Source organism: Mesoplodon mirus (genome assembly GCF_964341445.2).
Source record: "Mesoplodon mirus genome assembly, chromosome: 4".
Taxonomy (NCBI): Eukaryota; Metazoa; Chordata; class Mammalia; order Artiodactyla; family Ziphiidae; genus Mesoplodon; species Mesoplodon mirus.
Genome location: NC_138979.1, coordinates 115,132,268 through 115,157,982, shown reverse-complemented (window position 1 = coordinate 115,157,982; position 25,715 = coordinate 115,132,268). Strand labels below are relative to the sequence as shown.

The 25,715-nt window shown below is 51.6% G+C and overlaps 1 protein-coding gene across 1 annotated transcript; it reads right to left on the bottom strand.

Annotated features, from left to right (window-relative positions):
• Positions 1–312: 312 nt before the first annotated feature.
• NYNRIN (NYN domain and retroviral integrase containing) lies at positions 313–25,302 on the bottom strand (the record flags this gene model as incomplete). The annotated part of the gene is made up of 10 exons (XM_082618772.1): positions 313–3,154; positions 4,391–4,492; positions 4,714–4,815; positions 6,463–6,559; positions 6,700–6,830; positions 7,761–7,970; positions 8,318–8,433; positions 9,176–9,329; positions 9,434–10,077; positions 25,105–25,302. The coding sequence occupies 10 exons, from the start codon at positions 25,300–25,302 to the stop codon at positions 313–315; spliced, it is 4,596 nt and encodes a 1,531-aa protein (XP_082474898.1).
• Between the last annotated feature and the right edge of the window lie 413 nt (positions 25,303–25,715).

Genomic DNA, 25,715 nt, shown 5'->3' with positions numbered 1-25,715 from the left:
GTACACTTTCACTTGGGGAGAGACATTGAACCTGGCCTGCCCCAGGAAGGGATACCTGCCAGGGTAAAATTGTCAGAGGCCCACATCTGACAGCCTTTAGCAGATTCTCCCAATACCCCATACTGGGCATGTTTCCATAGGGACGCTGGTCCCCAGTTCAAGGCAGTTCAGCAAAGCTTTATGAAGTAACTTCTCTACAAAAGGCACAATGAAGGGCCCCCAGGGAGCTGTGAGAGCATTGTTGGGGTCAAGGGGAGGCCTAGCAGCAGAAGCCCAGGACCCTGGGGCGGGGGGCTCCCCCACATCTCCAGCTCACTGCTCCAAGACCTTGAAGGACAGTGGGGTGCCACTTTTGGCAAAGGTCTTCATCAGACTGCTAGGATAGATGCACCCAAGCTTCTCTGGGGTGGGGAAGCCCCAGACCCTGTAGAGGGACAGGCTCAGCCGGTCCCCGATATAGAAGGGACCCACCCACTTGGCACTGCTGCCGTTCCTGGGGAGGGACAGCAAGAGGACCTGGTCACCCACATTCCACTCCTTCTCCTGGCTCTCCCGCTTGAAACGCCTATTCTCAGCCTTTTCACTCGTCTTCTCAGCCACCCTCCAGTGGAGCTCCAGCACCTCCCCCATCAGCTGTAGCAGGAAGACATCCATCTTGAGCCCTTCGATGTTTGCACTGCTCATCTCCCACCACAGGGGCTCGGTCAGCCTCTCCTCACCCCCTGTCAGGATCTGGAACGGCGTGGCCTGGCTGGAGGAGGCCCTGAAGGCCAGGTGCAGCAAGGGCAGGGAAGCCGCCCACTTCTTGCCGTGCAGGAAGATGAACTCCTTGAGGGCCCTCTTGAATTCCCAGTAGGCCCCGGAGCTCGTCAGGCAGGGGAACTGGAGGTCCCTACTCAAGGAGGCCACCTGGGCTCCCAGGGCCAGCCCACAGCTTACCAGGACATGGCGGGCAAACTGGGGGCCCTGGGCGGCCTCCAGCCTCACCGGAACACCCCACCTCGCGAACAAGTGCTGAAGCAGCACCTGGGCCACGGCCATGTGCGTGTAGGGCTTCAGAGGGAATGCCTCTACCCACCTGGTGTTGGGGTCAGCCACGATCAGCACGTGCTTGTGGCCTTCCTCGCTGACAGTGACTGGGCCCACCACCTCTATCTGCAGGTTGGACCAGGGGGCGGTGGACCTGAGGGGCCACAGGGACTCAATAACCTTCAACTCACTGCCTATGAGATTCCGGGGGATGCAGAACAAGCAGCTCCTGCAGTAATCCCTCACGTGCTCCTGCATGCCCGGCCACCATCCCAGCAACCGCAGCTTCTTGTAGGTCTCCTCGGGCCTCTGGTGGGCCCCCATGGGGAGGTCGTGCACAGCAAAAATCAGATCCCTCCGGAGCTGCCTCGGGACTACCCAGACGCGGGGCCTCTTGTCTCCCTTGAACATAAGCAGGCCGCTCTCCTTGTCGAGGCTGAGGGAGTTAAAGGCAGAACTGAAGGGTGAAGAGCTGGATAATTTCTGCCCGGCCTGCAGCTTGGCAATGATATCAGCCAGGGTGCTGTCGCTCAGCTGTAACGCCAGCAAGTTGGGCCTCTTGCCCGTGGTACGGGGAGACACCACAGGGACCGGCACATCGTCTGGCAAATTCCACCACTGGCCGCCCCCCTGGGCCCCCTGCTTGGCCAGGGTGTCCACCGTCACAGCAAACAGGGAGCCCCGGTAGGAGGTTCGGTAGATAAATGGAAGGGATGAGAGGCCGGAGGTGAGGGCTATGATGTAGGAGAGAAGGCTTGGGTGAGGTAGCGGAGCCCCGTCGGAGGAGAGGAAGCCCCGAGCCCTCCAGAGGGGCAGGAGCTCCCAGAGGAGGCTGAAGATCCAGTTGCAGTGCGTGAGGAAAACCACGGGCAGGTGGGACTGGCCAAAGCGCTCCAGGCCACAGGCCACGGCCGCCAGGTGGGCATAGGTCGGGGTGTAAGGGGAGCAAGAGAAGGAAAGGGAGACAGGGGGGCTGGTGGGAGACAGAACATAGAGACCGAAGCCAGCACACCACTCATCCTCCCGGTAAAAGCAATACCCCGACATGTGGATGCAGACAAAAGTGGACAGGTCGGAAAAAGGAGGCAGAACCTGGAAAAAACGAGGCATGGAAGCCGCAGGAGTCAGCAGCCGGTTTTCCCCTAGCAGGCCCTGGAGAAGGGTCAATTCCAGCGCCCTCTTGCCCTTGTCCTGTACCAAGAGGGACCATCTGATCAACCATGCTTTGGCAACCCTGCGGCCGTCCCATGCCCTGGGGTCCACAGTGGTCCTGGAGGCATAGGTAAGGCCTAGGACCACTGGGGTGTCTCCAATGCAGCGGGAAAAATGCTTGAGGGCCCAGGCCATGGCATAGGGGCTGTCTCCCCCTGACTGCGGGCCCTCGCTCTCCTCGTCGGGGAGGAGGGGTTTCGAGGTATAGGCTACGGGGTGCTTTCTCCCTGAGCGCTCCTGGTACACAACAGCCGTCAGGGCCACTTGGCTCACCGACACCTCCAGGCGGAAGGGCAGCTGGGGGTTGGGGGCCGTCAGGCAGAGGGCGGACACCAGAGCTCGCTTCAGGGCCAGGAAGGCCTTCTCATGCTCCCAGTCCCACTGCCAGTCTGGCTTCTGCTTGAGGAGCCTGTGCAGGGGCCCCACAAGGGCTTCATAGTCAGGGATGACGTCCCGGTGGGAGTCCATGAATCCCACGAAGAAGGAGAGCGCGGTGAAGTTGCTGGGGATGGTCAGCTGGGCCAGCTGGGCAAGAACCTGCTGGCAGGGAGCCTTCCCATCCCAGGGGATGCCCAGGGAGGGAGAAGGTACCGCCGGCAGGAGATCGATGTCGAGGGCTTCATCCTGGGGGTCGTGCAGGCTGAGGCACCGGAGTATTTCCTCTGAGAGGGAAGAGCTCTCAGCCCTGAACACGGACATCAGCGAAGAGTCCAGGTCCTCCTCCTTTTCGGCCGGCTTCTGCATCTCCCGCTCTTCTCTCTGCCTCTCCTCCTTCTCCTCCCTGACTTCTTCCACATTCTGCAGACTCTCCGGGGGCCCAGGGTCAGCATCCTCACTCAGCTCAGAGACACTGGCAGAGCTGGGAGGAAGGGTCTTCCACACCTTCAGGAAGTTGCCAATGTCAGTGTCCAACCTACACCAAAACAGCAGGACAGAGGAGTCTGATGGAGGAAGTGGGGGACAGCCCGCCCCAAGAGGCCATCCAAGGCGAAACCACATCCATGGAAGCCCCACAGAGCCTCACCCCATTGCTGAGTTTCCCTGAGGCTGGGCCGAGGGCCCGCCTACAACATGACACAGCCTCAGACAGGACCTGCCCGCAGATATTCCCTCCACTCCCAGCATCTGCCGGACGGCAGTGTTAGAGATTCATCTGGGCTCTGAAGACTTATCCAGTCAAAACCTCATTGACCAAGTGACATGTCCAACCAGTTTTAAGCCAATGGTTTGATAAGAATTAGATGACTGGTACTTCCAATGGGACTCCAGGATAAGCAAGCTGGGGGAGGTCAAGAAAGGGAAGGAGGCTTGACATGGGGCTTGGGAGCGCACAGCTCCCAAGCTCACAAACCTCGGCCACATCACTTTTCTTCGAATTGGAGAAATGGGACTCGGGGACCTGGCCCGGGAAGCAGTGCCCTTCCCAGAAGGTCCTGACCACAGTCCCCTGCCAGGCCCAGGGAACTGGGAGGTGAGCAGCAAGGCAGCTCAGAGTGGGTGGAAGCCAGAGGAACTGAGTTACTGCAAATCAGTTCTGCCGGCAGCAGCACAATGACCTTGGGAAAGTACTTGAGTCTCAGATTCCTCATCTGTAAAACGAGGACAGTGGTCACGTATGTCTAACTCAAGCTGTGAGGATCAAAGCGGGTAATAAATGTGCAAAAAGTTCTACTTGGTATATACTCCAGACACAGCTTCCCCTGCACACAATGAAACAAGAACAAGGCGGTTCACCGCAGCACTGGTACCAAGAGCATAACACGGAAACTGTCGAATGGGCCTCCACAAAAGACCCCATAAACCTGTGCGTACTCACATAATGGAACACAGCATGGACATTAAAGCCAGCCACATGAACTAACATGGCATACATCTGGGAAAAACAATAAAACATGGCGACAAATGCCAGTTGGGGAATGTTACATATAGTATTGAAGCCTGTGTGCAAGACTGTGAAACTGTAAAACCATATTGTAAGTGGTTTATGGATGTGCAGATGTGGGTGGAAGTACAAAGACCTGAAAAACTCAAATCACTCTGCTCACTATTAAGCACTAGACAAACGTTGGCTAGCACCAAGGGGAAGCTTCCAGTCAGCCCCAGGAGCGGCTGGGAGGCGGGGTGTGGAGGGGGGTGCCTGGTCCATTACCTGTTTGGCTTCTTCAGAAACTCATCCAGAGTGGGGCCATCACGGCCCAGAGGATCGTCAGGCACCATGAAGAGATTCCCCGCAAAAGTGAAGGGCAGCAGGCTGGACCCGGGATGGAGGAGGAAACGTCACAGAGGAGCCCTTGACCCACCCACACCCCGCTGCCACCTGGTAGCTCCACAGGGGCTGAGACCCACCTCTCCTCCCAGCAGGTGCTGATGAGCCCCGCTCCAAGGCCCTTCCTCCTGCCCAAACCCCTCCTGCCAGGGACTGCCCAGCACCCGAGGGGAAGGAACAGCCCAATCCCCTGGGAGCTGCCTCACCGATCTTTGACCATAAGTTTCTTGGAATTATTCATCAGGACGTGGAGTTGCTCGTTGGTGACGATGATGCCATCTGTCTCTTCCGCCAGCTTTACCATGAACCTGCAGGGAGAGGGGAAGTCGCTAACGACCCAGTACCCAGACCCTCACCTCCCCAGTCCTCTGAGAAAATGAACTTGCAGCTTCCTGTTGAGGTGTGTTGGATAAAAACCCTGCCCTTGATAGCCGGGGAGCCAAGACTCAAGAGTCCATCCTTGTCTATGCAGCCGACTGGGATGTCCACTCGCCCCTGGGAGGGTGAACTGGGATGCACATCCCCCAACTGTATATGCAAACACAGACCCCTATTTTACACATAGGCATTCACATACACATGCTCAGACCCGCACACAGAAAGCCATGCACTTGTCCACATCCATACGTACATTTTTACTTCTTCGGTTTCCACACCTGTCAAACTAATATAAAATACCTACCCTCGATTGCTGTGAGGATTAAACTGAATGAGACAATACACTAGACACTGCGTCTAGTTCAGTGCCTGCCACAAAGCGTGTATCAAGTATTCCATGATTACTCTTCACCAATGCACAACATTCAGGTACATGCCAAGACACATATACATACATATGGATATGTGTATACACGTATAAAAACACATACCTGAATAAACAAATCCATTTTTCCAAGGATCACTTCTCCTCGAAAGAGGGCTGTGACCAGGAAAGAAAGCAAAGGCCACCTACTTCTCGGCATTCCCTGCAGAGTGCCATTCTGCCAGCCACGAGCATGCAGTTCCACAACTGACCAGCAGAGGGGCCTTCTGCAAGAAAGCTACCTTCCCTCAAACCCAGGCCTGAATTTAAAGGCACTTAAAGACCTTACCCGGGGGGGGGGGGGGGGGGGGGGGGGGGGCAGCTCTTGAAGGAAGGATGCCTGAGCTGCCCTGCCCAGACCTACCCAGGCTTGAAGGCTGAGCGGGCTCCAGGTCTTGGGGAGGAACAGAACTTCTCCCTGCCTGGCATGGGAGGTGCTTAAGTGGAGCCAAGACCTGGCCTGCTGGACATCGAGTCCAGCCCAGGGTCAGTGACCTGGACAGGGCCTTCTCGGCCCCATCAGAGGCAGCATCACAGGCACCCCTATGCGCACTGGTCATGCAGCCACGCTGGGGAGTGGGTGCTGAGGACTTGCAAGTAGGGAGGCATTCAGGCTTTAGCTAGGAGACAGGGCCAACCTGACTCCATTTTCAGAGCCCAGCCAGGGCTCCAGTCACATACAGCCACACACATACCACCTCCCAGGGCCAGGGCTGGTGGGAGGAAAAGACTGCAGCAATTCCTTGAGAAAACCTGAGCTTCAACCCAAACTGGCACCCAAATCAGCCGCTGGGGGAAGCAGCTCGCTTGAAGCACCAGGAGTCACCTGGGCTAGTCCCATCCAAAGAAAGCAGAGGGTTTCACCCCATACTTCATGGGGGAGAAAGCCTCTTAGCTCAGGGAAATTGGGCTGCAGAGTCCCAAATTCAGGAACACCTCTTGGGTTTGAATAGAGCCGACCTTGGAGCCCTCTCCTCTCTGTGTCTCTCCCTCTGCCTACAGAGGGCCAGTGTACCACACCACCCTCTCTGACATGACCCTCTGACTTATTTGCTTCCATCTCCCCAGAGCAAATGAGGCAAGACTCCACCTGACACACCAGCCCAGCCCAAGCCCCGGGGCCCCACAAGAGAAGGCCTGCAGGCCAGCACACCTATAATCGTAGGTAGTGATCTTCTTGCCGTTCTCGAGCTGAGAGGGGGTGATTGAAAGCATCTTGAGGGAGTGTAGCTTCGTCAGAAAGTGGCTCTCTGGAGGTGAAAGGCAGAAGACAGCGATGGTCAGAGGAAGGGCTAAGTGGAAAAGGCCATGGTGGGGACAGAAAGGCAAGGAAAAGTAAGGCATAGAGAGTAAGCCCACTGGAGGGGCTGGGCAGCTGGGGACAGCTCACCTCTCACCCTCCGGTTCTTCTTAAGCTGCCAGGTGGGTACAAACACAGTGACCTCTCGGTGTCCCCGGTTCCAGAAGTACTGCACTGCCATGGCAATGCCCCGGCAGGAGAAGAAGTGCTGGAGGCCGTGCCTGGGGTTGGGGGGTGGTGGGGGGAGATGGGGGGAATTAGTGAGGTAGCAATTTTCTGCCCTAGGAATGGCCCTGCCTCTCTACCCCTCCCTCAAAGCCAGCCTAGGGCAGCACATCTGGCAATGCCAGGGCATCAGCACCACGGGCACCAACAATGCCCCCTCTCCTCTCACCACCATCAAACAGTGAGCAGCTGCTGGGTCCACTCACCTGCTGTGTGTGTGTGTGTGTGTGTAGGGGCCTCCAGGGCAAAAGGAAGGAGAAGGCAACCTCTACATCCAAAGGGCTCAGTTTAGGACTGGAAGCAAACAATCATTTGCTGACCGACTGTGTGCTGGGCGTGTGCTCAGCACAGATGACTACTCCACTGTGTGGGCAAATGAAGACATCCCGCGTGTATTTATGCTGGCACATACACAGCAGTAAGTGCTGTGCAGAGAGAGTGATCTCTGAGACTTGGCATGGTTGGAAAAAGCTTCACGGGGGAGATCAGTGCTGGACCTTAAGGGTTGGGCTGAACATCTGAAAACTGGCCTGGGCTTGACAGACCCCATGCTATGTGAGGCAGGCTGAAATGGGAAGAGCATGGGCCTGGGCAGTGGGCAGATCTGAACCCAAAGGCCAGCTGGGCCCCTTACTGGCTCTGGGACCTTGGTCAAGATTAATCGCTTCTCTGAGCCTGTTTCTGCTTCTATGAGGGAAGGAGAACAGAAATCTACTTTTGAAGGCTGCTGGGATGATTCCACGAACACCACCCAGCATGCAGTAGCCCCTCAACATGTACCACTTCCCTCCCATCTTTCCCCCATTTGAACCCCATGTCACCCGTACACAGAGGTCAAGAAAGGACGCCCACAGTCTATCACCCCAGGGACACCCTGCCCGAGCTCCCCAGCATCCCCAGCCCACCCCAGGTCCGTGGCTACTCACACCATGGCCACGCTGCTGCCGTCAATGACCACTCGCCTCAACCCCTGGTTCCCCGGTTCTTCTGACAGGTTCAGCTCAAAGGGTGTATTCAGCGCCTCGTGGTACCTCTGGAAGCTGGTTACTGTGCTGTTCGCCTGTGGGTGGCGAGGCGGCTGCCTCGGAACCCCCTCCCAAGCCCCTAGGAGCCCCTCCACCTGAGGCTGGCGCTTACTACGGGGAGCCAAAGTGCCACTGGACTGGGGCCCCTGCCGTCCAGCTTCCCCCTGGCCCTTCAGGAAGGAAGCACTGCCCCTTGACGAAGGCTGGCCCTCACTTGGGAATTTGGCTGCATCCACGGTTGGCCCTGGATCTGTGGGTGCCTTCTGAGCTGCAGGCGTTTTCAGAGCTCTGCAAGTTTTGGGAGCTGCAGGGGCTTTAGGAGCTGCAGGTGCTTTGGGAGCTGCAGACCCTGTTTTAGCTGTAGTCCCAGTCTGGGCTCTGGGTGTTTGGGGACCTGCAGGTGATGTTTTTGCTGCATGCCTTTTCTGAGTTGTGGGAGTTTGGGGAGCTGCAGGCACCATTTGAGCTGCTGGTGCCAGTTCACCCACAGCTGCCTTTTGTGCTGTGGGCACCACTTGAGCTGCTGGCTTTGTTGGAGCCAAAGGCACTTTGGGGGCTGCAGGTTCTTCATGGACTGCCGGCATAATCTGGGTCTCAGGCACTTTGGGCGCTTCGGGCAGCATGGGATTTGTGGGTGGGGTTTGAGCTGTGGGCACTGCTGCAGCCATGGGCACTTTGAGAGTTTCAGGCACTGTTTGAGGTTCAGGTCCTGAAGGAGCTGTCAGCCCCCCTTGAGTGGCGGGCCTCCCCTGAGCAGTAGGCACCCCTTGCCCTGTGGAGGGCCCTGGAAACGGCCTCTCTTCGGGTTCCTTACAATCCCACTGCATATTTCCTCGATCTCCCGGCTCACTTCCAGCTTGGAGTTGGGGTGTAGAGGTCAAAGGTGGCCCTATCTGTGGAAGTCCTGGGCTAGCCTTGTCCATTACCCCTGAGCCTCCAGAGACCACCAATAAACTCATTACTTTTTTAGGGGTCTCTGGCCTTGGGCAATTCTGTAGGGCTGCCTCTCCTCCTGGCCCCCCATCTGGTCTACAATCTGGGCTTTCCACACTGGGCAAAGGAACCAGCTCCTTCTGTTTCCATCCCAGATTTAAGGGCAAAGGATTCTGCCCTGGCAGCTTGAACTGAATGGGGCCCAGTGGCCTCTGCCAGAAAGGGAAACTGAAGCAAGCCTGGGACAGGAGCCAGGCCAGGTGGAGAGAATGCAGTTCATTGATCCTCCAGAAGGTTGCAGCAATAGTCCCCGGCCACAAGGGCCCAAAGGCTGGCCCCGGGGTCCAGGACTTCCAGGGCGAGCACACACTCAGGGCTGATACTGGAGGCTGGAGAGGGAGCTGGTCTTCCCCTCTCCGGGCCTGCCGCTGCTGGGACGAGGCTTGTGTGCGGTCCGCAGGGTCCTGGCTGCTGCTGGCTTGTACTGACCCTTCCTCACAAGCACTGTCCGTACCACCTTGGCTGTTGGAACCAACCCTGGAGGAAACCCAAGTTTGTTGGAAAGCTGGTAAGGCCAGTTAGGTCCCAAATTCTTTCCCTGGGGTTGGGCAGAGAAGCCAAACGGATTCTCCAGAACTTACCGTACCAGCTGGTTTGCTGTCTCCAGCTGAGTGTTCTGGCCTGGGATTAGGGCCCCCATGGCTCCGAGGCTGGTTAACCTCTTCGAATTTTCTGGGCTCCCCATCTCCAGTAAAGGCCCAGGACCGTCTCCCACGGACACCATGGCTGGACCTTCCTTCTGCTGGTGGGTTGGGCAGATCAGGAGCTCGGGGTCCGAGCGGGAGTCGGAGGTGCCAATGCAGCCGAGCCACTGGATGATGTCCTCCTTGCCCGCAGCATCCCGCACCAGACTCAACAGCAGTTCCTGGACTGCTGCGGGCAGCTGCAGCAGGTCCCCTGCATACTGGTCACCACGGATCCAGACCAGAGCCCCAAAAGCCCGGGTCACCTCAGCTTCCCAGATGCCCCGGGGGGTGAGCAGAGGGGCAGGGCCCCAGCGCAGCCGCCCTACCAGCTCCTCCAGCCAGTTCTGGGTCATGATGAAAGACTCGGTCAGCCCGCCCACCATCAGGGAGCCCGGCGGGCCAGGCACCAGGTAGGCCAGCGTGCTCCAGCACAGGCAGTCCAAGAAGAGGCCCTGGGCCCCAAGGAAGGCGCAGTGCAGGGCCGCTGGGTAGCGGACCTCCTTCCACAGCTCCGGGCTGCACAGGCCCTTCAGATATTCCTGAAGCCAGTGGGGAGAGCACAAAGGAAGCCAGCCGTTATGGGCCTGCCACTGGCACTCACTCCCCTCACAAGCACATGCCCTGCCCCTGCCCACCATAAGCCAAATGACATCCCCGGCCCAACACTCTCTCCCTGGTCCTGACTCCTCACACACTCATCTCTTTCCAGGGAGCTCTGACAGATGGCGGGTGGGGGGCGGAGGGAGGGGGAGCACCTGGGCTTGGAGTCAAGGGCCCTGGTTCTAGTTCCAACCTGACCTCAATAGGTTAAGGTTACTGTGGGAAATCTGTCATCTTCTCAGGGCCTCAGTCTCCTCACCTATAAAATGACGGATTAGATGAGATACTCCTAAGGTCCAGTCCTACCCTGGCATTCTAGAATTGTGAAATAGCTGGGGGGAGGGGGATGGCACATTACTGAGTACCCTCCATGTGCCAGGAGCTTATGTGACCTGGAGCAAGTTATCTACCGTCCTTATGCCTACGTTTCCTCATCTGTAAAATGGAGATAATGGTTCCCACCTCATTAGGCTATTATGAAGCTTCAGTGAGATAATACAAAAGAAGTGCTTAGGGGCTTCCCTGGCGGTGCAGTGGTTGAGAGTCCGCCTGCCAAGGCAGGGGACACGGGTTCATGCCCTGGTCCGGGAGGATCCCACATGCCGCAGAGCAGCTGGGTTCATGAGCCATGGCCACTGAGCCTGCGCGTCCGGACCCTGTGCTCCGGAACGGGAGAGGCCACAACAGTGAGAGGCCCGCGTACCGAAAGAAAAAAAAAAAAAGAAGTGCTTAGCTTATGCCTGGCACAGCCTATTCCCATTTTGCAGGCTCAGAAAGGCTCCATCGCTGACCCAAGGACACACAGCTAGTGGGTGACTGGGTAAGGACCACAGCCCACATCCATCTGACTCTGAAAGCAGAGCTCCTTCCACGTCCTTGGGCTGACTACACAGTGCCTACAGGGTAACCCACTGAGATTCTGGTTTATCCCCCTGCAGAAGGTCTCCGGCACAACCTGTACCTGTAACCATGGTAACTCTGTTGCCCGGAGGGGACAGAGGAGAAGGTAAGTCGCTGGGCCAGTATCCAGGGAATCCCCACAGATACGCACAATGGCTGAACCAGAAGGGAAGCCTCTGGCCATCTGGGCACCAGGTCCTTGTGTTTCCAGGGCTCACACGCTCAGTCTTTAGCAGTCACTGGGACAGGAGAGGTTGGGTTCCTCCACTATATGGCTGAGTTCCACCAGCATGACCCCATGAGCTCCAAGGAACCATGAGCACTCCCTCTTAATTAGCCAACCCTTGATGACTGCATTAGCCCTCAAGTCTCTCCTCATGCCTGCGTCAGTGACAGTCATCCCTCTTCCCGCTTTCCCATGACAGCTCCATTATGGACCCAATGCTCCATTTTGGACCTCCAGCAGCCATCCCAAAGACCGCTCTGGTCCCTCTGCTCAGTACCCAGACCATCCTTCCCTGCTCAGGCCTAAGCTTACCTCTGCCACATGGCCAGGCTATGGACCTCCAACACCTTCCCCAAAGGGCCTAAGGTACACCCAGGCACTTAGGCCCATGTCTAACCCCTTTTCAGTCAGTCCAAAATCAGCTCAAAATCTGACAGACATCCCAAGCCAACCCCTCCCACCCAGAACCTCAGCTGGTCCGCACTGCCTGGCAAGGGTGAATCTGACCAGGTGGAATAACTCTTATCGACCTGAACAAACTCCCCCACCCCATGCACCCCACGTCCTAACTACATGAAAACAATATGTAAAAGTGAAGAGATGGGGCTTCCCTGGTGGCGCAGTGGTTGAGAGTCCGCCTGCTGATGCAGGGGACGCGGGTCCGTGCCCCGGTCCGGGAAGATCCCACATGCCGCGGAGCAGCTGGGCCCGTGAGCCATGGCCGCTGGGCCTGCGTGTCCGGAGCCTGTGCTCCACAGCGGGAGAGGCCACAACAGTGAGAGGCCCGCATAACGCAAAAAAAAAAACAAAAAACAAAAAAAAACTGAAGAGATGTGCTCAGGAAGAAGATGGTGGGTGGTTTCTTTCTCTGTCTGCAAAGACCTTAAAATATTTATTGTTCCATTAACCGTCCATATTTTTAAACAAAAAGATATATTGGAAATGAGATAATTTTCAAAATAATAAATCTGAACTGATATTTATTGAATACTTACTATGTGCCAGGCTCTTTACATACATCAGCTCATTGATTCCTCTCTCAGCCCTATAAGGAAATTACTATTATCCCCATTTTAGGTGAGCAAGGAAGGGCACATGTCCGAGGTCACACAGGTAGTAGGCTGGGACACTTAGGCACTCTGACACCAAAGTCTGGGGTCTTAACCATGATGCTGTCTATACCTTAGAGCAAAAACCGATATGGAAACAACAGGCATTTACATCCAGAAAATATCTGGAGCAATTTTCCTGCTTAAAGCCCACCCAGACCTTTTTCTCCAAGAGGAGAAAAAATAGAGAAGAGGCAGGAACAAAATAAGCACAGAAAAATGTGCATTTGTTAAAATATGTTGCCCAATGTCCCGCAAGTCATTTGTCAACTTGTAAGTTAAATAAAAACAATACCACCAGGTAGTTTACTACTGCTCTATACTTGATCAATCCTGACTTAGGATTCTCCTTTCTCATAAGTCAGTTGCTATACATTGTCTGCTTTCCAGAACCACCCCAAATTACACCACAGAATACTCAAAAAGCTCAAAAAAATGGCAACACCAAGAAACTCTGGAATTGGGAATGAAAGAGAACATTTTTTAAAAGGTGGACTTAGATAAAGTTGTTTGAGGAGCAGTTAGATCTGGGAGCCCACCCACCCTTCTACACAAAGGCTGAGCAAGTACCTCCCTACCCACTGGAGTTTGTTCTGTAGAAAGTAAAAGACAAGGTCTTAGGATCAGAGGTTGATCTGCATACCTGAGGGTGTGGGTACCATAAAAATCATGAAGGAAGAGAGGAAAGCCAGTAGTGAGGTCTACAGTGAGTGCTGAGTGCAGAGAAACTCATTCTTCCCATATAGAGACTCCGCAATAGTAACTGATGACGGATGAAGACAGATACTCACACAGAGAGTTCTCACTGGGGCACCTCAGAACAGTGGGGGAAACTACAAACTTCCAGAGAGAAAAAAAGCTTCTCATACAAAGGACCAGGGACCAAGAACAACTTCAGATATCCCTAAAGCAAGAAGTCAATGGATTAATGCCTTCTCATTTCTGAAGGAAAATAATTTTCCATGTATAATTTGATACCAGCCACATTGTCAATCAAGTGACCATCAGATATGCAATGTAGATATGCATATAATATATGCAACCCCAAGAGTTTACCTCCTATAAAACCTTTCTCAGGAAGTTACCAGAGAGCATTTTCCAGCAAATCAAGAAAAGAAACCAAGAAAGGAGACTCAACATAAAAAAAAAAAGCAAAAGACAATCTCCAGGAAGATTGTGGAGAGAAATCTCAGAATGTGTTCATCCATTCAATAAACACTACTGAGCACCTACTACGTGTCAGGCACGGTTCTAGAAGGCACGGAGGACGACTAGTTCAGACTGGACAGTGGGACTCCAGAATCAACATGCTTGTTTCGGCACCATCTTTCCAACTTGGTGACGCTACTGAAGGACGTGCTCCACCAACTCAAGACAAAGACACAGCGTCCAGGAAACGAGGTATCTATCAAGGAAAAAAGGCAAGAGGATGCCAAGAATGAGAGCAAACGGGAGTCTCAGGATGACAGCTGTGCAGTCCTGACCAGACAGAAAGAAGGCTGCCCCCAGGAAAAAATCTGGAACTGACAGACCATCTTGAATCAATAGATTGTTCTTGTAGAAAATTGTAGTGAGAAGCTACTGAAAGTTATAAGAATTAGCAATGGGTACAAAGGAAAACAAGCAAACTGGAAAGGAGTTGAGTTCTTTACCTCAGGGAAATCGAAAAGTAAGAGAGAAAACCTAATCACAGTACACTTCAACACTTAAATGTAAATGATATTTGCAAGAGCATAATGTTGCAAATACTAAATACAGATTTAACAGAAAAATGAAATAGAACTATATTGGGAAGAAAACAGGGATGGCAATATAAGGGAGCTAAATCCTCATCTATAATAATAGGAAGTAAAAAGATATCTAAAATTGATTAATCAAAAGATATAGCAGCTACATATTTTTTTTAGGAATGTGGAGGTGTAGAAATGCCAGAGCAGATATTTTCTCCAGGGAAGAGCACTAAAGAGGGAGTTGGCAGGGACAAGGCAAGGAATCACTGCGTTATACTGTGAGCTTTTTAAAAATTATTGGACTTTTAAATTATGTATTATTTTGATAAAAGAAAAATTAAGTTTAAAATAAAGGAGAAGGATTAGGTGCCCACCACACAATTAGATGTGCTGGTAAGTGTTTAACAATCATCCAGTTATGGGGGAAATAGTCCCGATTTGTACCATTTGCCAATTTCTGTGGTGTAAATACTCCTTCCATGGTTGATTTCAAACTACCAACAGGACTCCATTGGCTCAAAAACTTCCTGAATTTTCAACGATGGGTCAGCAGGGGTTGGTTCCAGCACACCCCTGGCCACTACCAGCTTCCGTGGTACTGCTCAGTCAGTGTGGGCCAGGGACAGATCAACTTCCACCTGACAGCAAAGCCCAAAGTCAGCAAACCACACCCTGTCCCACAGCTCCCCACTCCAACCTCTGGCTCCCCATCACCTCCCTCCCTCCATCGTGTACAAAAAGGGGAGAATCAAGCTGTCACCTGTCCTCTCTGTGCCGGACCCTTCTTTACATCGTTGCCAAGAAGGACAGAAGAGCTGAGCAGGGCTCGTCTCTGGGCGACTTTGATCATTAGTAAAAACCCTCCTTTCCACTCTGAGGTGAGGCTGATTTCACCTCAGAAAGGCCAGGCCTCCCCAGTGTTTCTTTTTGCTGCCTAGGAATGTGATCTCCAGCAATGTCTTCATTATTTTTTAAATCCCACCACAAGAAAACCACTTCAAGGCACTTCCGAGTTCTACAGAGTTTTTCCTGGAAAACCAGTGCATATAATGTAGAAAACACCCGGGCTCTTCTCCAGAGAAACCTGTATCCTTCTTGACCCCTCCTCCCCTCACAGACAAGACACCCCCATCCATCACCCCTTTCCCATCCTACAAGCTCCGGTCTCACTGAGCCCTCTCTGCCAGCTGGCCTGTGTATATTAGGCCATTATCCAGGTGCGTGATTCTGTGCCCCTACAGCTGGGATTGGGGTCAGCCACAGCACCTCCACATGGAAACCACAGGACATCGTTATACCTGGGAAATTTTCCTGTATCAGATTGTTGGGCCTTAGAAAGCATTTAATCCAAGCTTCTCACTTTGCATACAAGGAGACCGAGACTCAGAGAGGGAAAAGAACTCATTCAAAGTTATACAGCTAGGGCTTCCCTGGTGGCGCAGTGGTTGAGAGTCCGCCTGCCAAGGCAGGGGACACGGGTTCGTGCCCCGCTCCGCGAAGATCCCACATGCCGCGGAGCGGCTGGGCCCGTGAGCCATGGCCGCTGAGCCTGCGCGTCTGGAGCCTGTGCTCCGCAACGGGAGAGGCCACAACAGTGAGAGGCCCGCGTACCACAAAAAAAAAAAAAAAAAAAAAAAAGTTATACAGCTAGTTACAGAAACAATAACTGATATCTCTACTCTGTAACTCTCCACATTTGTGAAAGTCCATAAGAATGCCTATTTCAATTGACTCTCACAACTCTGCCATGAAGTGGGTATTATTATACTGTTTTATAGATGAGGAAATAGGCTCAAGAGAAGGTCAATGATTTGACCGAGGTCAGCCAGTTAGACGGTAGCAAACCCCAACCTCCAACTCTCTCCACCACAACCCTCTGTCCCAGCAGTAACTTGGTGACAGCAAATTGAACCCAGATCTCCTAACTTCTGGAACAAAACCTTATCCTCCCCACCATCCCTGCTCTCCTGCTCCAAAGCTCCAAAAATCTCTTCTTTCTGCTCATTCTGTGCAATAAGGGAGGGAGCTACCCAGAACCCTTCATGTTGTTTCCATCTTAAACCATGCTTTTCCCCGGGGGAAGACAGAGGGGAAAGAGATGATAAGATGGGGGGAATGGGGCTTCCCTGGTGGCACAGTGGTTGAGAGTCCGCCTGCCGATGCAGGGGACACGGGTTCGTGCCCCGGTCCGGGAAGATCCCACATGCTGCGGAGCGGCTGGGCCCGTGAGCCATGGCCGCTGAGCCTGCACGTGCGGAGCCTGTGCTCCGCAACGGGAGAGGCCACAGCAGTGAGAGGCCCGTGTAACGGAAAAGAAAAAAAAAAAGAAAGATGAGGGGAATGGAGAAAGCCACTGGTTACACTAGCAAGGCCTGAGGTGTGAGGGAAAGCCGGTGGGCCCAGGAACTCTGAGGCAGCAGTGGGAGCAGGAGTAGCCAAGCCTGGAGAAGCTGATGGAGAATGTAAGCGGGGGATGGGCGAGCTAGACACTTCAGAAAGCACCAGTCCCGGACTTCCGGGGAAGATGGCGGAAGAGTAAGACGTGGAGATCACCTTCCTCCCCACAGATACACCAGAAATACAGCTACACGTGGAACAACTCCTACAGAACACCTACTGTACGCTGGCAGAAGACCTCAGACCTCCCGAAAAGCAAGAAACTCCCCCACGTACCTGGGTAGGGCAAAGCGGAGAGATTCCCGCACAGAGGATCAGTGCCAACCGGCACTCACCAGCCCGAGAGGCTTGTCTGCTCGCCCACCGGGGCGGGCGGCGCTGGGAGCTGGGGCTCGGGCTTCAGTCGGAGCGCAGGGAGAGGACTGCGGTTGGCGGCGTGAACACAGCCTGAAGGGGCTAATGCGCCACAGCTAGCCGGGAGGGAATCCGGGAAAATGTTTGGACCTGCCGAAGAGGCAAGAGACTTTTTCTTCCCTCTTGGTTTCCTGGTGCGCGAGGAGAGGGGATTAAGAGCGCTGCTTGGAGGAGCTCCACAGATGGGCGCGAGCCGCGGCTGAAAGCGCGGACCCCAGAGACGGGCGTGTCCGGACGCTGGGGCTGCTGCCGCCGCCGCCGCGAGGCCTGTGTGCGAGCGCAGGTCACTGTCCACGCCCCCCTTCCGGGGATCCTGTGCAGCCCGTCACTGCCAGGGTCCCGGCATCCAGGGACGGCTTCCCTGGGAAAACGCACGGCACGCCTCGGGCTGGTGCAACGTCACGCCAGCCTCTGCCACTGCAGGCTCCACCCGCACTCCTTGCCCCTCCCTGCCCCCCGGCCTGAGTGAGCCAGAGTCCCCGAAGCGGCTGCTCCTTTAACCCTGTCCTGTCTGAGAGAAGAACAGACGCCCTCCGGCGAGCTACAAGGAGAGGTGGGGCCAAATCCAAAGCTGAGACCCGGGAGCTGTGAGAACAAAGAAGAGAAAGGGAAATCTCTCCCAGCAGCCTCAGAAGCAGCGGATTAAAGCTCCACAATCAACTTGATGTACCCTGCATCTGTGGAATACATGAATAGACAACGAATCATCCCAAATTGAGGAGCCAGGAGTCAGTGCCGTGCCTCTGAGGTGGGAGAGACAACTTCAGGACACTGGTCCACAAGAGACCTCCCAGCTCCACATAATATCAAACGGCGAAAATCTTCCAGAGATCTCCATCTCAACACCAGCACCCAGCTTCACTCAACGACCAGCAAGCTACAGTGCTGGACACCCTATGCCAAACAACTAGCAAGACAGGAACACAACGCCACCCATTAGCAGAGAGGCTGCCTAAAATCATAAAAAGTCCGCAGACACCCCAAAATACACCCCCAGACGTGGACCTGTCCACCAGAAAGACAAGATCCAGCCTCATCCACCAGAACACAGGCACTAGTCCCCTCCAGCAGGAAGCCTACACAACCCACTGAACCAACCTTAGCCACTGGGCACAGACACCAAAAACAACGGGAACTACGAACCTGCAGCCTGCAAAAAGGAGACCCCAAACACAGTAAGATAAGAAAATGAGAAGACAGAAAAACACACAGCAGGAGAAGGAGCAAGATAAAAACCCACCAGACCTAACAAATGAAGAGGAAATAGTCAGTCTACCTGAAAAAGAATTCAGAATAATGATAGTAAAGATGATCAAAGATTCTATTTCCAAGATCCAAAATCTTGGAAATAGAAAAGACAAAATGCAAGAAATAGTTAACAAGGACCTAGAAGAACTAAAGATGAATCAAGCATCGATTAAAAACACAATAAATGAAATGAAAAATACTCTAGATGGGATCAATAGCAGAATAACCAAGGCAGAAGAACGGATAAGTGAGGTGGAAGATAAAATAGTGGAAATAACTGATGCAGAGCAAAATAAAGAAAAAAGAATGAAAAGAACAGAGGACAGTCTCAGAGACCTCTGGGACAACATTAAACGCACCAACATTCGAATTATAGGGGTTCCAGAAGAAGAAGAGAAAAAGAAAGGGACTGAGAAAATATTTGAAGAGATTATAGTTGAAAACTTCCCTAATATAGGAAAGGAAATAGTTACTCAAGTCCAGGAGGCACAGAGAGTCCCATACAGAATAAATCCAAGGAGAAATACGCCAAGACACATACTAATCAAACTGTCAAAAATTAAACACAAAGAAATCATATTAAAAGCAGCAAGGCAAAAACAACAAATAACACACAAGGGAATCCCCATCAGGTTAACAGCTGATCTCTCAGCAGAAACTCTACAAGCCAGAAGGGAGTGGCAGGACATACTTAAAGTGATGAAGGAGAAAAACCTGCAACCAAGATTACTCTACCCAGCAAGGATCTCATTCAGATTTGATGGAGAAATTAAAACGTTTACAGACAAGCAAAAGCTGAGAGAGTTCAGCACCACAAAACCAGCTTTACAACAAATGCTAAAGGAACTTCTCTAGGCAAGAAACACAACAGAAGGAAAATACCTACAATAACGAACCCAAAACAATTAAGGAAATGGGAATAGGAACATACATATCAATAATTACCTTAAATGTAAATGAACTAAATGCTCCCACCAAAAGACACAGATTGGCTGAATGGATACAAAAACAAGACCCATATATATGCTGTCTACAAGAGACCCACTTCAGACCTAGAGACACATACAGATTGAAAGTAAGGGGATGGAAAAAGATATCCCATGCAAATGGAAATCAAAAGAAAGCAATTCTTTTTTTTTTTTTTTGCGGTATGCGGGCCTCTCATTGTTGTGGCCTCTCCTGTTGCGGAGCACAGGCTCTGGACGCGCAGGCTCAGCGGCCATGGCTCACGGGCCCAGCCGCTCCGCGGCACGTGGGATCTTCCCAGACCGGGGCACGAACCCGTGTCCCCTGCATCGGCAAGCGGACTCTCAACCACTGCACCACCAGGGAAGCCCTGGAGTAGCAATTCTTATATCAGACAAAATAGACTTTAAAATAAAGACTATTAGAAGAGACAAAGAAGGGCACTACATAATGATAAAGGGATCTATCCAAGAAGAAGATACAACAATTGTAAATATTTATGCACCCAACATAGGAGCACCTCAGTACATAAGGCAAATACTAACAGCCATAAAAGGGGACATCGACAGTAACACACTCATAGTAGGGGGCTTTAACACCCCACTTTCACCAATGGACAGATCATCCAAAATGAAAATAAATAAGGAAACACAAGCTTTAAATGATACATTAAACAAGATGGACTTAATTGATATTTATAGGACATTCCATCCAAAAACAACAGAATACACATTTTTCTCAAGTGCTCATGGAACATTCTCCAGGATAGATCATATCTTGGGTCACAAATCAAGCCTTGGTAAATTTAAGAAAATTGAAATTGTATCAAGTATCTTTTCCGGCCACAATGCTATGAGACTAGACATCAATTACAGGAAAAGATCTGTAAAAAATACAAACACATGGAGGCTAAACAATACACTACTCAATAACGAAGTGATCACTGAAGAAATCAAAGAGGAAATTAAAAAATACCTAGAAACAAATGACAATGGAGACACGACGACCCAAAACCTATGGGACGCAGCAAAAGCAGTTCTAAGGGGGAAGTTTATAGCAATACAATCCCACCTTAAGAAACAGGAAACATCTCGAGTAAACAACCTGACCCTGCACCTAAAGCAATTAGAGAAAGAAGAACAAAAATCCCCCAAAGTTAGCAGAAGGAAAGAAATCATAAAGATCAGATCAGAAATAAATGAAAAAGAAATGAAGGAAACGATAGTAAAGATCAATAAAACTAAAAGCTGGTTCTTTGAGAAGATAAACAAAATTGATGAACCATTAACCAGACTCATCAATAAAAAAAGGGAGAAGACTCAAATCAATAGAATTAGAAATGAAAAAGGAGAAGTAACAACTGACACTGCAGAAATACAAAAGATCATGAGAGATTACTACAAGCAACTCTATGCCAATAAAATGGACAACCTGGAAGAAATGGACAAATTCTTAGAAATGCACAACCTGCCAAGACTGAATCAGGAAGAAATAGAAAATATGAATAGACCAATCACAAGCACTGAAATTGAAACTGTGATTAAAAATCTTCCAACAAACAAAAGCCCAGGACCAGATGGCTTCACAGGCGAATTCTGTCAAACATTTAGAGAAGAGCTAACACCTATCCTTCTCAAACTCTTCCAAAATATAGCAGAGGGAGGAGCACTCCCAAACTCATTCTACGAGGCCACCATCACCTTGATACCAAAACCAGGCAAGGATGTCACAAAGAAAGAAAACTACAGGCCAATATCACTGATGAACATAGATGCAAAAATCCTCAACACAATACTAGCAAACAGAATCCAACAGCACATTAAAAGGATCATACACCATGATCAAGTGGGGTTTATTCCAGGAATGCAAGGATTCTTCAATATACGCAAATCAATCAGTGTGATACACCATATTAACAAATTGAAGGAGAAAAACCATATGATCATCTCAATAGATGCAGAGAAAGCTTTCGACAAAATTCAACACCCATTTATGATAAAAACCCTGCAGAAAGTAGGCATAGAGGGAACTTTCCTCAACATAATAAAGGCCATATATGACAAACCCACAGCCAACATCGTCCTCAATGGTGAAAAACTGAAACCATTTCCACTAAGATCAGGAACAAGACAAGGCTGCCCACTCTCACCACTCTTATTCAACTTAGTTTTGGAAGTTTTAGCCACAGCAATCAGAGAAGAAAAGGAAATAAAAGGAATCCAAATTGGAAAAGAAGAAGTAAAGCTGTCACTGTTTGCAGATGACATGATACTATACATAGAGAATCCTAAAGATGCTACCAGAAAACTACTAGAGATAATCAATGAATTTGGTAAAGTAGCAGGATACAAAATTAATGCACAGAAATCTCTGGCATTCCTGTACACTAATGATGAAAAATCTGAAAGTGAAATCAAGAAAACACTCCCATTTACCATTGCGACAAAAAGAATAAAATATCTAGGAATAAACCTACCTAAGGAGACAAAAGACCTGTATGCAGAAAATTATAAGACACAGATGAAAGAAATTAAAGATGATACAAATAGATGGAGAGATATACAATGCTCCTGGATTGGAAGAATCAATGTTGTGAAAATGACTCTACTACCAAAAGCAATCTACAGATTCAATGCAATCCCTATCAAACTACCACTGGCATTTTTCACAGAACTAGAACAAACAATTTCAAAATTTGTTTGGCAAAACAAAAGACCTCGAATAGCCAAAGCAATCTTGAGAACGAAAAACGGAGCTGGAGGAATCAGGCTCCCTGACTTCAGACTATACTACAAAGCTACAGTAATCAAGACAGTGTGGTACTGGCACAAAAACAGAAAGATAGATCAATGGAACAGGATAGAAAGCCCAGAGATAAACCCACGCACATATGGTCAACTTATCTTTGACAAAGGAGGCAGAAAAAACAGCGGAGAAAGGACAGCCTCTTCAATAAGTGGTGCTGGGAAAACTGGACAGGGACATGTAAAAGTATGAGATTAGATCATTCCCTAACACCATACACAAAAATAAGCTCAAAATGGATTAAAGACCTAAATGTAAGGCCAGAAACTATCAGACTCTTAGAGGAAAACATAGGCAGAACACTCTATGACATAAATCACAGCAAGATCCTTTTGGACCCACCTCCTAGAGAAATGGAAATAAAAACAAAAATAAACAAATGGGACCTAATGAAACTTCAAAGCTTTTGCACAGCAAAGGAAACCATAAACAAGACCAAAAGACAACCCTCAGAATGGGAGAAAATATTTGCAAATGAAGCAACTGACAAAGGATTAATCTCTAAACTTTATAAGCAGCTCATGCAGCTCAATAGCAAAAAAACAAACAACCCAATCCAAAAATGGGCAGAAGACTTAAATAGGCATTTCTCCAAAGAAGATATACAGACTGCCAACAAACACATGAAAGAATGCTCAACATCATTAACCATTAGAGAAATGCAAATCAAAACTACAATGAGATATCATCTCACACCAGTTCAGAATGGCCATCATCAAGCAATCTAGAAACAATAAATGCTGGAGAGGGTGTGGAGAAAAGGGAACACTCTTGCACTGCTGGTGGGAATGTGAATTGGTACAGCCACTCTGGAGAACAGTATGGAGGTTCCTTAAAAAAGTAAAAATAGAACTACCATATGACCCAGCAATCCCACTACTAGGCATATACCCTGAGAAAACCATAATTCAAAAAGAGACATGTACCAAAATGTTCATTGCAGCTCTATTCACAATAGCCCGCAGATGGAAACAACCTAAGTGTCCATCATCGGATGAATGGATAAAGAAAATGTGGCACATATATACAATGGAATATTACTCAGCCATAAAAAGAAACGAAACTGAGCTATTTGCAATGAGGTGGATAGACCTAGAGTCTGTCATACAGAGTGAAGTAAGTCAGAAAGAGAAAGACAAATACCGTATGCTAACACATATATATGGAATTTTTTTAAAAATGTCATGAAGAACCTAGGGGTAAATCGGGAATAAAGCCACAGACCTACTTGAGAATGGACTTGAGGATATGGGGAGGGGGAAGAGGGTAAGCTGTGACAAAGCGAAAGAGAGGCATGGACATATATACACTACCAAACGTAAGGTAGATAGATAGTGGGAAGCAGCCGCAGAGCACAGGGAGATCAGCTCGGTGCTTTGTGACCGCCTGGAGGAGTGGGATGGGGAGGGTGGGAGGGAGGGAGATGCATGAGGGAAGGGATGTGGGAACAGATGTATATGTATGACTGATTCACTTTGTTATAAAGCAGAAACTAAAAAAAAAAAAAAAAAAAAAAAAAAAAGAATCCGCCTGCCAATGCAGGGCAAATGAGTTCAATCCCTGGTCCGGGAAGAGCCCACATGCCGCGGAGCAACTAAGCCCATACGCCACAACTACTGAGCCTGCACTCTAGAGCCCGTGAGACGCGACTACTGAGCCCGCATGCCACAACTACTGAAGCCCACGCGCCTAGAGCCTGTGCCCCGCAACAAGAGAAGCCACCACAGTGAGAAGTGCATGCGCCACAACGAAGAGCAGCCCCCGCTCACCACAACTAGAGAAAGCCCGCGCGCAGCAACGAAGACCCAACGCAGCCAAAAATAAATAAATAAATAAATAATAAACAAAATCACTCTTACCTAAAAAAAAAAAAGATTAAGAACCCAAAACAATCCAAAGGCTCCTCTTGTTAATCTACCCTATGCCAGCTACTGAAAAGTCTCCATCTCAGGGGTTCCTGCACATCTGCTCTCCAGGCAGGAACCCCTCCCCTCCCCCAGTACCTCTGTCAGAACTGGAAAAACTGCTGACGAAGCAGCTCAGCAGAGGGGCTGAGGGAGGAACTTTCCAGCCTGCCTGCCCACTGGCCAGCGTGTTCTGGGCCTCCCCCACCCATGGCCTTGCCCAAAATTAGGATATTGATAGAGACCCAGCTAGGGAAGGGGTGTGTGTTGGGGTGGGTGGGTGCATGGGGGAGCAGGTGGTCTGGGGCTAAGGGAGGCTGTAGCATTCCTACCAGGAAATGATAAGATAAAGGAATCTGGGGGAAGAGGGGACCTTGGCCACGACTGGGGGGTCAGAGGGAACCTGAGAGGCCCAAGCGGAGGAGAAGCTTATGAGAGAAGCCAGGGCACAAGCGATAGAGGCATACTGTGACCTGGCCTGTCCAGCGTCCAGCCCCACACAGCAAGCCCTTTCATCTGAAAGCCCACAGCCCTCCTCCCAGATTCCCACCCATCCCCTAGGGCTCTTGCCTTCCAGGGCTGCTGCAGCCCCACCTCTGAGGCCCTGCAAGAAGCTGCCTAGAGCATCAAGAGCATGGGGTGCGGAGCCCAGAGCCCTGCGTTCTGGTCGCAACCCCTGCCACGCCCCACCTACCCGACCCTGAGTGCTCAGGGAGGCCCCTTACCCTCTCCAGCCCCCAATTCCTCATCTGTAAAGTGCCAGCATTAATCTAGAAGCATCTTTAATGGCCCTTCCAGTCCCAGCACTCTGAGAGGCTCCAAGGGGCAGCCCAGGATTTAAGGAGACTTAAAAGGCGGCAGAAAGACCTGGGCCTTCCAGGCTCTTGGTGGAGAACAAAGAGGTATGTTGCACAGACTACAGAAATGCAGCACCTTAAGTTGCTCCCCAGATGGAGGAGCAGGCTGTAAGTCCGGGGCCCTGGCCAGGGAAGGCTCACGGGGGGGGACACACGACGCTGAGCCTCTCTCAGCGCACTTGAGGGACAGAAGTGACACGCAAGAGAGGGGTGGGGCAGAAAAGAAAGAAGGAACCAGAGGGAAGGACCCAAGGCTGCAGATCTGGAAAGGCAGGAGGATGGCCCAGTACCTGCCCGCCATACTGCCGAATCCAGGTCGGGGGACCTCTGGGGACCCCTGGGGGGGCGGGGGGGGCGAGGAGCGGGAGAAGGGTCTGGCTGGAAGTGATAGGTGGGGAGAAGCTGTTTACCTTGGCTCTGCCCATGTTCTCCCTGGGCCCCTCGAGCTGCAGCCAGAAGTAGGGGGTGTCCGGGCGGCTCTGGAAAGCGTTCAGCTTGACCCTGAAGATGCGCTGCACTTGCAGCCGCTGCCGCTGCACCCGGGGCTTCGACTTGGTCTGCACCATGAACCATTCCTGCGCCGGAGGGTCGCCCCCGGACAGGAGCATGGCTGGCCCGCCCGCCCCAGGAAGGAGGGAGCCGACAGTGCCACAGGGGTCCCCCGGCCGAAGGCGCCTAAGCCACGCCCCCTCCTCCCGGCGGCGCGCCCCCGCCTTGGCCCGGGTCCTCCCGGCTCGCGGACCCACCCGCCGTGGCCCGGGCGCCCTTCCTCCAGAGCTCCGAGCCTTTCAGCGGCGGCTCCCGCTACAATCTCTTCCTGCCAGGGGTTACAGCCGGGGGTGGGACCAGTCGGGCTCCCTTCCCTCCGCCCCCAGCCTTCCCCCTTCACCACTGCGCCAGCCCCTCCGGGATGAACTTTAGCTGAGTCGGCTGGGTAGCTTCAAGGGGCGCAGAAGGAGGAGGGAGGCGGCGGGGATGGGGGCGGGGAGGGTCTTGGAAACCTCTGCCTCCCACTCGAGTT